Consider the following 11,674-nt stretch of genomic DNA (forward strand, 5'->3'; position numbering starts at 1 on the left):
AATCGATTAATAGAGAGAACCGCTCTTGCCGCTTCTAGAAATCGATTAATAGAGAGACCTGCCTATAGAAATAGTTGCATCAAAAATAATTATTTCATATAAAGTTGGATGAAGAAAAAAATTATAACAAAATTATGCAGGTCGACGCGATATACAACTTTGTAGTTGATAAGTTTTTTTATTTGAAACGGTTTAGAGTCCAAAAAATCATTTTAATTACTTGAAATTTGAAATTTAGTTTAAGAGTTTTTAGATGATCTTGGATGTTGACATAGTATACACCAATGTTTTAGCTCTCATTGCATTACAACTTTGTTGTAGACAAGTTTTTTACTTGAAGTCGTTTAGAGACCTAAATGCATTTCAGTATTTGAAATTTTTAGATTTTCAAATTCAAAATCTAAAATTATGAAACGATCTTGAATGTTGACATGGTCAATATCAAATTTGTAGGTAATGCGTTCTAAAACATTTTAGTTGACAAGTTTTTTATTCGAAGTCGTTTAGACTCTCAAATATTCGTTTAAAGTTATCATATTTTGATATTCAAATTTTTATTTTTTCTCGAATACATTTTTTTTAAAATTTTGAACAATCACGGACCCTATTCTAAAATTGTGGTTCTTGACGAGATCTAAAACCTTTTAGTTACAACATTTTTTCATTTGAGATCATTTAGTGGTGAAAATAACACAAAATTACAAAATATTCATACAAAAATAGCATCCTATACTCTCTCAAAGCCCCACCAGTTGCGCAACACCCATGAGGTGTCTGTATGATATAGTGCCACACGAAATCTCTGGCAGCGTCTAGCTCCTCGCGGCCACACATCACATCTCCAACACTTAACCCATCACAACTTTGCCCTAGTGAAAGATGCCAAGGAGGAGAAGGAGGTCGCCCAAAGAGGTTTGAGTTCCCCACTTCCCCTACTTTGAGAAGGCCGCCTCAATCTTGCTCTTCTTTGAGTTTGACGACACTGAGTTTTGCATGAGTCATGTCGTTCCATGGCCCAGAATGCGCTGAGCAATGTCATGTCCTTACCATAGTGCTCGTGCTTGTAGAAGATCACCGTTGGCGATGGCCATCATCCACAGATAAACTCACAAAATCGAACTGTTCAAATCCAAATTTAGATATCATAAAAATCTATCCGATTTGGATAGCACACGTTTCATATTTACATTCACACTTAAAAATGGATACAAACACAAACTAGATGGTTTAAAACCGAATATGATATCACTAAATTCAATGACAATTTTATTTTCCCATTTGAATAACTAAAAATATTTTTTCCTTAGTAATAGAATGCCAAAAATTACATTTTACAAAAAAAAAATTACTACAGTATTACTTTAATGCTATTATTGTAAAAACAATAAACAGATTTTCATAAAACGTCATGCTTTATGAATAAAATAATATTATTTATGATTTTGCGTACTTTATATTTTTAAATTATATTAATATATTTTTATGGTCATGCTATGACGAAACAAGTATAAATTAGTGTTTTAGCTAGCTATCAAGCCAATATTATAATCAAAATTGCACTAGTATTTGTTTTGTAACATTATTAAAAAATAATAATTATAATGTTTGGAGAAAATACCAAATTAACATTTTAATAAAATGTCTAGTTATATGAATGATGTAGCATTATATTAAAAAAAAAGGGCGTACCCAGTGCAGAGAGCTCCCGCTCTGTGCGGGGTCTGGGAAGGGTGTTAGTGGCACGCCTTACCCTCGCCTGTGTAATGTGAGGAGACTGCGACTCGAACCCAGGACCTTCCAGTCACAGGCGGTAAGTAGGGATGAAAACGGATCGGATACGGACGGATATCACCGATATTACATTTGTTTTCATATTTCTGTCCGGATTCGGATTCAAATACGGATAGTGTCAACTATGTCGGATAGGATACGATTGGATATCGACATCATAAATATGCGATTTGAGTATTCGGATATAGATACGGTATCGGATGTTGGATATCCGGACTCGAATACGGACATATCTCAACCCCTCTAAACGGATTCGGTTTCGAATACGGTCGGAAAATATCCATACCGTTTTCATCCCTAGCGGTAAGACTCTACCGCTTGCACTAGGCCCGCCCTTCTGTAGCATTATATTAAATCTATATTATTTTCTATAATAAATTATATTTATATTTTTAATCATAATTTATATTTATATATTAATCATAACTGAAGAAAAAAATTCCTTTGGTCGTTCGTTAATGCTACTTTCGGTCAAATGGCAAGCCAGTCAAATGCATTGTCTTGTTTTTTGCGACACAGTCAAATGCATTGTCGAAGACGTCATACAAAGCTGAGCAGACCCAAAATAACATCAACTAATAAAGAAAGATAAGAACAAGCGAATGTTTAGATATGAGAATATGTGGACAAGAGACCCTACTTATGAATCTCAGATCAAAGAAAATTGGAGTTGTAATTCTGGGAACTTAGTTTGCATTACTTCTTGTCTACAAAAACTGCAAGACGCCCTTCAGAAATGGAGTTATAAGGTTTTTGGCTCTGTTCGTGGACAAATCAGAGATCTCAGGCCTCAATTGGAAGAGGTAAGAAGGAAAACATGGTTAGGAGGCATAACTAAAGAGGAGAAAAATTTATTATAACGACTATCAGAATTGCTAGCTCGGGAAGAAGCTATGATGAGACAACGTTCTCGTGCTCAATAGCTTTCTGAAGGAGACAGGAATACTGCCTTCATCCATGCCAGATGCAAAGAAAGGACAAGGCAAAATAGAATTAATTTTTTGAGAAAGGAAGATGGCACAATTTGCAGAACTCAAAAGGATATTGAGAAAGTGGCTATTGATTTCTACATCAAGCTTTTTACTGCTCAGGAAGAAATAAACACTGATGAAGTAATTCGATATGTGCCATCTAAGGTAACTGATGAGATGAACCAGGTCTTGTTCAAGCCATAAAATCCATAGGAGATTGAGGAAGCACTTTTCCTAATGAAATGAGATAAATCTCCCGGACTAGATGGCTTTACAGCTGGTTTCTTCCAAAAGCATTGGTCTATACTGAAAAATGATGTCTGCTCTGCTGTTTTGGATTTCTTAAACGGAGGAGATCTCCCTGTAGATATCAACAAAACTATTTTGGTTCTTATTCCGAAAGTAAAATATCCACAAGCAATATCACAATTTAGACTGATTGCACTATGCAATGTGATTTACAAGCTTTGCTCAAAAGTTCTAGCAAATAGGCTAAGATTGGTGCTGGATGATATAATATCAGAGGAGCAAAGTGCTTTCGTTCCTAGCCAGCTTATCACAGACAATTTTCTCACGGCCAATGAATGTATACACTACTTGAAAAAGAAAAAAGGGAAAATTGGTGCTTGTGCAATTAAATTGGATATGACAAAGGCATATGATCGTGTGGAATGGTCATATTTGAGATGTATCATGAAGAAACTGGGGTTTGCAGATAAGTGGATTTCTTTGGTCATGAAATGTGTTGAATCAGTAAGCTTCTCAATTAAGGTAAATGGAAATCTTTCAGATTTTTTCTATCCTTCCCGAGGCATTAGACAGGGAGATCCAATATCTCCCTATCTTTTTCTTTTATGTGTGGAAGGTCTTTCAAGTCTACTTAAATATTCAGGCCCTCAATATCTAGCTAAAGGTATCCGAGTGGGAATTCACACCCCTTGAATATCACATTTGTTGTTTGCTGATGATTGCCTAATTTTTACTCAGGCTTCAGGTAGGGGAGCTGAAAGATTAAATGCCATCCTTGAGGCCTATAACAAGGGATCAGGTCAGATGGTAAATCGAGATAAATCAGCTATTTTCTTCAGTTCAAATTGCAAAGAGGAAGACAAGAAAGAAGTGTTTGAATACCTGAAAATTGGAAAGGAAGCCCTTGAAGAAAAATGTCTAGGTCTACCTACAGCCCTGGGACGTTCAACAATAGAAGCATTTGAGAGTATATGCTCTTGAATACGAAATCTGGTGACTGGCTGGTGTGAAAAGAAGTTAAGTGCTGCTGGTAGAGAAATTTTTATCAAGGCTGTAGCACAATCAATACCTACTTATTCGATGAGTTGTTTTCAACTATCAAAAATTATTTGTAAGAAAATTACTTCAGCTATATCTCGGTTTTGGTGGGGCGGAGATGAGGAAAAAAGGAGAATGCATTGGAGGAAATGGAACGACATAGCTTATACTAAACAAGGAGGTGGAATGGGTTTCAAAGACCTTCACCTCTTCAATTTGGCTATGTTAGGCAAACAAGGCTGGAGATTGCTAACTAGACCAGAATCCCTTTGTGCAAGAACACTATGTGGAAAGTATTTTCATAATGGCTCTTTCATGACAGCAAAAAAGAAAAGAGGAAGTTCTCATACGTGGTAGGCAATTTTAGAAGGAAGAGTAGTTTTACAAAAAGGCCTCATCAAAAGAGTTGTGGATGGAAATACAATTAATATATGGAATGATCAATGGATTCCCAGCAACCCAGGTTTTAAGCCTATTTACAGAAAGCCAGAAGCACAAGCTGTAAAGGTCCATGAGCTCTTATCTCCGGATGAAATGTCTTGGAACATACAAGCTCTTCGGGGTAACTTCCTTATTCATGACGAAAATGTAGTAAGCAGAATTCCTCTTGGAAGACTTGAGGAAGATACATGGGCTTGGAGTGCGGAAAAGCACGGTATGTATACTGTAAGGTCAGCCTATCGTTTATTGATTTCTAGCTCAAGAACGGTTGTCCTTCTTAAAAATAATATTGCTTGTAGTTCAGTAAGCGAAAATAACCCAATTTGGCAAAATCTTTGGAAACTAAAAATTTCCCCAAAGGTTAAAGTTTTTTGGTGGCGTGTTATCAATAATTTTATCCTTGTTTATGCAAACCTGGCCAAAAGACATATAGATATCCGAAGTTTTTGCCCAGATTGCTCGGCTGAAGAGGATACAACTTACCATGCTTTAACTCAATGCACTTTGGCCCGAGCTTTCTGGAAATCTTTCAAAAATATGTATGGCATTAAATTACCACTGATGCATCAAGCTACATGAGTCAGGACCTTCTTGATCCTGCGTTCTGTTCGCAGGAGAAATGTGGATCTATATTATGTGTCATGTGGGCATTATGGACGGCAAGAAACAGAAGAAAGCATGGAGAAACTTCAATTTCTACATATCAAGCTTGTATGTGGGCGTGGGAAATGACAACTGATCTTATCCGTTCTAGCCCATCAGCATACACTTTGAAAAAGCAAGTAAAGAAAGTTCACTAGTGTCCTCCTCCTGATGGGGTAATTAAGGTGAATTTTGATGCGGCTTTTAAAATTGAAACTTATCAAGGTGCCTCGGGAGTGGTTTTACGTAATGCACAAGGTCAAGTCATAGCAGCCAAATGTAAACAACATGGGTCGATTCCTGATGCACTTACTGCTGAAGCTTTATGCTTATCGTGATGCGATGCTAATGATAAAGGATCTCAGACTGTCAAAGCTGATTGTTGAAACGGACTATCAAGAATTAGTGGCGCTATGGAATTCTAGAACTAGTAATAGGTGTGCTATTATTCCAGTGCTAAATCAAATTCAAGATCTTAGTCAACAATGCACACATTTCGTTGTGGCTCATGTAAGAAGGGAATCAAACATGGCTGCGCATTATACAGCCAAGTTATACAGCAAAGAGGCGCTTTTGAGTTCCCCTGCTTTGAGAAGGCCACCTCCATCGGGCTCCACTTGTCTTTTCAGGGCCTCGCCGTGCCTCCCACCGGTGTCTTCACCCGGCTTACCGGGCTCTACCTGAGTCGCGTCTGGTTCCACGGCCCGGGGGAGCTACGCGACGCTGTGTCCTGGCCACGATGCCCATGCTTGCGGAGGCTCACTGTTGACAACTTCCGTGGCCTAGGCGAGCTCTCTATACATTCGGGGTCTCTGCTGGAGATGGAGCTCAAGAACCTGTGCGGCTTGTCTCAGCTCACCGTTGCGACGCCGGCTCTCAAGGAGTTAATTGTGGAATTCTGTTTTCTCAAGAAACAACCGGTCGCCAACATATCAGCCCCTCAGCTGGTGAATCTTGAGTGGAATGATGAATATGATCCGAGCTCTGTCCTTGGCAAGATGGAACATCTCCGATGCCTGGGCACCAGCTTTTATATTGTTTATGGACACGATGGCTTCTTCATACACAATCACTCTTGTTTAAGTCTCTTGTGGTGCTTTGAGGACATCAAAACTCTTTCCCTGCCGCTGATGCATCTACGGGTGAGTTCTCACTTCTATTATCTGGAATAATTCCATGCTAGTGTATTCATCCAAGGTTCTATGTGTTTTTGCTGACTAAGTATGGTCCTAGGCTACCACAGAATTAAAGTTTGGTCAATGCCCCTTTTTTATAAAAAAAAATCGCACAATATACTAACTCCTAAAGCTTGAGTAGACATATAAAGCAAGAAATAAAGAACTTCAGGTATATTACATATGAGTCTTTGTTTAGGATAAAAAAATGTTGACTTGTACATTGAAACAGATGGCCAAATTAAAGAGTCATATTGTCTAGATGATGATGGTATCTGCAAACCACCGTAGGAAAGAGTCATATCATGTTTTGGTTTGCTCAGGTCCCTCCAACATTGCTGAGCACACTCATTCATCCCTGTTGTTGAATATATCTTGAAGAAACATGAGATCCAAAGTATTTTATAGAAAACATGTAGTAGTCTTTTAAGCTGCTCACAATTGCCAGGCTTTGTAAAAGAAACCCATCATGAATTTGTTAGCTTATAGCAACCATTTCGTGCATGCTCGCAAACAATGGCCAGCTAGCAACAATCACTTGAACAGCTTTAAGTTTCATTCTCTTTAACTGTCACATGTGACCCCCTTGGTTTTACTTCCTACGGACACACAGGATTTAGAGAATTATCAATACTTGATGGAAGACATGATAGTGCTCCCTGACATTACCGTTTTGTGCTTGATGGTAATCTCAAATGGACATGCCTTTGGAGCTAGCGCATTCCATGTTCTCAGATTGTGCACTGCTATAAGAAGGTTGATACTGCAATAACCTAATACTAGTAGTGGCTCAGAGGTAAAGCTATTCTTTGTTTACCTACTCCCTCCAGAGACAAAGGTAGCATTTTTGTCCCTAAAAGGCATCTTTGACAATTAATGACTATTAAAGTATATGTTGAAAGCCAAATTAAATCAAAGTATTATGAAACTATTTTTCAAGGTACATTGATGCATGCTGTTTTTTTATTAAAAAGGCATGCGTTTCTATTTAGTCAGACATGGTCCTGAAAGGATAAAACACAACTTGTTTTCTTACTGGAGGTATTTAAGTTGCCAGGGAAGTAGTGGGAAGAAACTTGCATTTGCATTTTTTTTTTGGCATGCCAAAGCTTATGTGTGGTAGATATATGGTATATTTGATATCCTAATCATGGTACTTTACTCTAGAGATTTAACTGAACGGTAATACTATTTGGGCTGTAAATAGTTGCTCTCTTACGGCAGTGGTGAGTCGTTGGATGGCACTAAGGCAGATCAACCTTGGTAATATACATAAGAGTTAGGAAATAACATTGCAGTGGACAGAAAGCTGAAGGAGTCAGTGGTCTGGGTATGTTTATTGTATTTTTTAAAAGAAGAAAAAAGGTTCTGTAGTCCATTAAGAACCTATGCACTAAGATTGATTCAAAATCTCCTTAAATTTGGACGATTAATAGCATGTTAGTGTTACCTTGAATTTTATTTGATTTTATAACAGAAATTATGCTCTTGTGGGCTATCTTCTCTCCTAATACCAAATTATATTTCTGCAACTAGTGTCTAGGCTAGCTGTTGATGTCAATGCATTGGCACACCTCAAAAGTGTTCAGGAATCAGACAATTTACTATCTCTCCTTTTTGTCATTCAACCATCAATTAATTTTATTAAGTTGATACTTGTGTCAGGTCCAAACTGTGTGCTCATCAGATTGCATATGTGATCAGCCAGCAGGGTGGGAAACTGAGGAACTCTTGTTGAATCATCTTGAAGAAGTCGAAATCACTGGACTGAGAGGATCTGAACATGAATTTGCTTTTGTGAAACGACTTTTCAATTGGGGGACAAAGCTTAAAGAGATCACAGTAACTTTCTATCATTCAACCTCTGAAATCAAGGCCAAGGAGTTGTACCAAATATTTCAGAGTTTCTCTAGGCCCCAAGTATGCTCGAAACTTTACCTGTATCGGAGCTTTAGTAAGGTGTTATATGCACCTGAGGACTAGCACACCAGGTTGTCACTTTAGAAATTAGGCACTTTTTTATGGTTTCTGTTTTTCTTGTTGTGAACCGTGCTGTATGAGAGCATCAAAATGCTAGCAGATTAGAAAAATGTTGAGAACCAGTATATTTTATATTTTCTATGAAAGCTGCGAGCTGGAAGTGTAAAAGATCCCAATGTAAGCACGCTTAAAGTTCAGCGATTCTATGACTGCTTGCTGCAACTGTCATTTTACCTCCGTAACAATCTCATGGTATTTAGAACACGGATAAATATCTCCCATGACTGTAAAGTGCAAAATTCCTAGGTCAAGACGAAGAGGCGCCGGAGGTTTGTCAGTTTAAACACGTCTTTATGGTTTGTGTTTTATTCTGGTTATGAACTGTACTGTACCAGAACATCAAAATGAAATAATGTTATGATCCTTCACATTTTGTTATATGCATATGGAAGTCGAAGTCTAGCCTTCTTTCCACAAGCTGGAAGTGTGTAATAAGATCCCCCAATGCAGCCACGGTTCACAGAAGGCAATCAGTTTTTGTTTTGGGTAACATGTTCGGTGACTGGCCCTGTTTGATGCTGCTATTTTACCTCCTTAGACTAAATCATGGTATTTTAGAACACAAGAAACGTTTCCCACAAACTGTACAAGTGCACAGATAAAAGCCAGTGGGCCTTCGATATTTTGGCCAAAAATGAATAATCAATGATACAGCAAGAATATGATTTTACATGGTGGAGCAGCAAGAACAACATAGAGCTACGTCTAATTCCTGTTGGCTGAAAATTGAGAACTTTCAGTTTTACATAAAGCTAGTCCTAATTCTATGCTACACAAAAAATGACATCAACAATTTCTGGAGACAATTTACATCCGTGCTTGTGCTTTCAAGGATCTCTCGTGCAAACCCTGGTAAACTGTACAATTTATATGGTTATGTATCCTTACTAAAAAATGGTTAGAAGTTAAGGTCAGAAGCTGCATCCTGTAGGTGAAACACCATGGAAGCTCCATCACAGGGTTGTTAACCCAGCTCCTCTGGATTGCAGTGCTCCATGAGCAGTCACAATGTTGCATAGTCACACAGATGATCTTATAAAGCTCAACATCCTTAACTGCACAGGATTCTGCAAGGCACATTGAGACTGAACTGCATCTGATAGAAATGGCACTATACATGGCATGCAGGATCCACGATCAGAACAAAACTTCCTTCCCGTTAGGCCTTGGCAATGGACTAGGCTGAGGGTTTACGCTTGTAAACTGCATGGTGTTCACAAAATTTGCTGTGGAACCAGGATTGCCAAAACCTAAAGGCCGAGGTGAAAAGTTAGGAGTAGCTTCCTGGATTGTTAGTGGAGCCAATCGAAAAGTTGATTCAGAAGACCTAGCAGCTCTGCTTGGTTCACTGGTAACAAAAAGAATGTGTTGCTGTTAAGATATAGTGACGAAGAACTAACAGTTCTTTAACCAAGACAGCACAATGATAATTTAATCGAAACTACTCACACATTGGTATTTTTTCCTTTCATGCTTGAGTCACTCTTCGCAGTTGGTCTGTTGTCTCTTGAACTGTAAGTGGTATCCTGTAATACATCAGTGGCATCATATGTATGCCATTCTCAGGTACCTTTTAACTCTCATTGATCATGTCAGAAAAAGAGACTTACATTGACTTTAATCCCTGCAAATGAATGTATGGAACCATGTTTGTTGTAGTGACTTGAATTGCGGATGAATGGATGGTCCAACAGCTCGCTTGCAGTTGGCCTCTCTGCAGGAGTCCTCTTGAAACAACACTGTAGAAATTCTTTGCCCTCATTGGACAAATTTTCTGGAATTGGTGGGTCCTTATGTAACACCTTAAACATCGCAGCTGGCTACAGGATGAAAAGGGTAACATATAATAGGGAACATTAAAATCAATGTGCGATGTCAATACCAAGAATACTGGTGACAAATAAAAGCATGTAAGGCAGTAGAGAGCAAGGTGAAGAGGTGATCAATAGCACTAGCAACATGTGCTTGTCTTGTCTTTCTATGTCTATGCAATCTAGAGCCCTACTTTTTCTATGACAGAATGGTCAGGCTAGCTATAGCTGTTTTCCTTAGGTATGAGAATGAAAACTTTATCACACTCAACCTCTCTTGTATAGAACACTGGGTGTTATTGACATGATAGTTTCACAATTCTTGTGGCTTTGAGCAATCAGATGGCCTCACCTATTATGTAAATATATATAAGACTATTAGCATGACAGGTATGTATGTATGTAAGACTCAAATACTGCTTCGGTGCTTCCAGAAGCACCAATAATTTTGGTTGGTCAAGGATCCCTAGATCACTATGGGGCAAATATTGTAAGCCTGTAACGAAGGGAGCACAGATAGCACAACTGAAGGATGACACAGGGAAAGTGCTTCATTTTAAGTGAGCTTAAGCACACTAGGAAAATTTGAGTCATGCAAATACATGCTAGAATTTATTGTAAAATATAAGCATACTTCAAGTTATTACCCCTTCAAGATCACTCCAAGGAGGCTTTCCATCGAACATCTCTATGATGGTGCAGCCAAGACTCCATATATCAACAGCGAGATCATAGCCTACATCTTTCATTAGTGTAGCTTGAACCATCTGAAGAAAGAAAAATTTTATCAATAACAGTACAACTAAATTTCTAGTCACAAGCATGTTACTAACTTTGATATAAAAATAAACACATGAAGCAGCAAAATACAGTAATAGGCTCATTTGACAAGCCAAATTGGCTTTCTACTAAAGGCTAACTAATTGATTAAAAAAAACTGCAACCCAAGCTGTGAACTAGAGAAATGAGCTACTGTTGTTTTATTTTGTATGTCTCACAATTGGTTGCCTAACTAACTGCCCGTTTGTGAGTTGATATATCAAATAATATTTATTTTGATTACAAACGCATTTCATACAAAGTTAAGAGAGCTTCATAGCCCATCAACATAATATATGTTCTTATTCCTTTGTTGCACACACTGACTTTAAGCAGCCCATGCAACAGGCTCTGGACTGGAGTCTCACTGTACTTTGCAGTTTCAGTAAGTACAGAACTTCTGAGCTCCCAATGTTTTTTTTTCTTTTTCACTATCTTGCCTGAGCATATTACTCGAGTTCACATTGTAATTGACAACCCATGCTGAAAACAGTGTAAGGTTAGATAAAAATCATAGTATTATCGTGTTATGCAACATTACAATTTTATACAGACCAAAGTTTGTGTGTGTGTGTGGGGTGTGTGTGTGGGGGGGGGGGGGGGGGGGGGGGTCACATGTTGTACATAGAAAATTAAATTGATACTCTTAGTTGCATGAAAAGTTGGTAGTAATACAAGGAATATCTTAAGATACCTC

General features: G+C 38.1%; 2 protein-coding genes and 1 pseudogene across 2 annotated transcripts; 2 read left to right on the forward strand and 1 right to left on the reverse strand.

The window, feature by feature from the left end:
* Positions 1 to 2,411: 2,411 nt before the first annotated feature.
* On the forward strand, positions 2,412 to 3,992 carry LOC136535002 (uncharacterized). The gene is made up of 4 exons (XM_066527351.1): positions 2,412 to 2,594; positions 2,715 to 2,927; positions 3,228 to 3,533; positions 3,750 to 3,992. The coding sequence occupies exons 1-4, from the start codon at positions 2,412 to 2,414 to the stop codon at positions 3,990 to 3,992; spliced, it is 945 nt and encodes a 314-aa protein (XP_066383448.1).
* A 1,815-nt stretch (positions 3,993 to 5,807) lies between these two features.
* LOC136535004 (uncharacterized) lies at positions 5,808 to 8,505 on the forward strand (annotated as a pseudogene).
* An 861-nt stretch (positions 8,506 to 9,366) lies between these two features.
* On the reverse strand, positions 9,367 to 10,925 carry LOC136535003 (mitogen-activated protein kinase kinase kinase 5-like; the record flags this gene model as incomplete). The annotated part of the gene is made up of 5 exons (XM_066527352.1): positions 9,367 to 9,414; positions 9,542 to 9,695; positions 9,797 to 9,873; positions 9,958 to 10,167; positions 10,806 to 10,925. Coding segments are annotated over 5 exons (609 nt in total), but the record flags the coding sequence as incomplete, so codon positions are not given.
* Between the last annotated feature and the right edge of the window lie 749 nt (positions 10,926 to 11,674).

Source organism: Miscanthus floridulus, unplaced genomic scaffold (genome assembly GCF_019320115.1).
Source record: "Miscanthus floridulus cultivar M001 unplaced genomic scaffold, ASM1932011v1 os_2475_1_2, whole genome shotgun sequence".
Classification (NCBI taxonomy): domain Eukaryota; kingdom Viridiplantae; phylum Streptophyta; class Magnoliopsida; order Poales; family Poaceae; genus Miscanthus; species Miscanthus floridulus.

What these genes read in the sequence shown, in the direction of transcription:
- LOC136535002 (XM_066527351.1), top strand. Translation starts at nt 2,412, where the DNA reads ATGTGGACAAGAGACCCTACTTATGAATCTCAGATCAAAGAAAATTGG. An exon ending in TTCGATATGTGCCATCTAAG is followed by an intron (nt 2,928 to 3,227) that starts GTAACTGATGAG and finishes GTGATTTACAAG; the next exon opens with CTTTGCTCAAAAGTTCTAGC. An exon ending in CAGTAAGCTTCTCAATTAAG is followed by an intron (nt 3,534 to 3,749) that starts GTAAATGGAAAT and finishes ATTTTTACTCAG; the next exon opens with GCTTCAGGTAGGGGAGCTGA.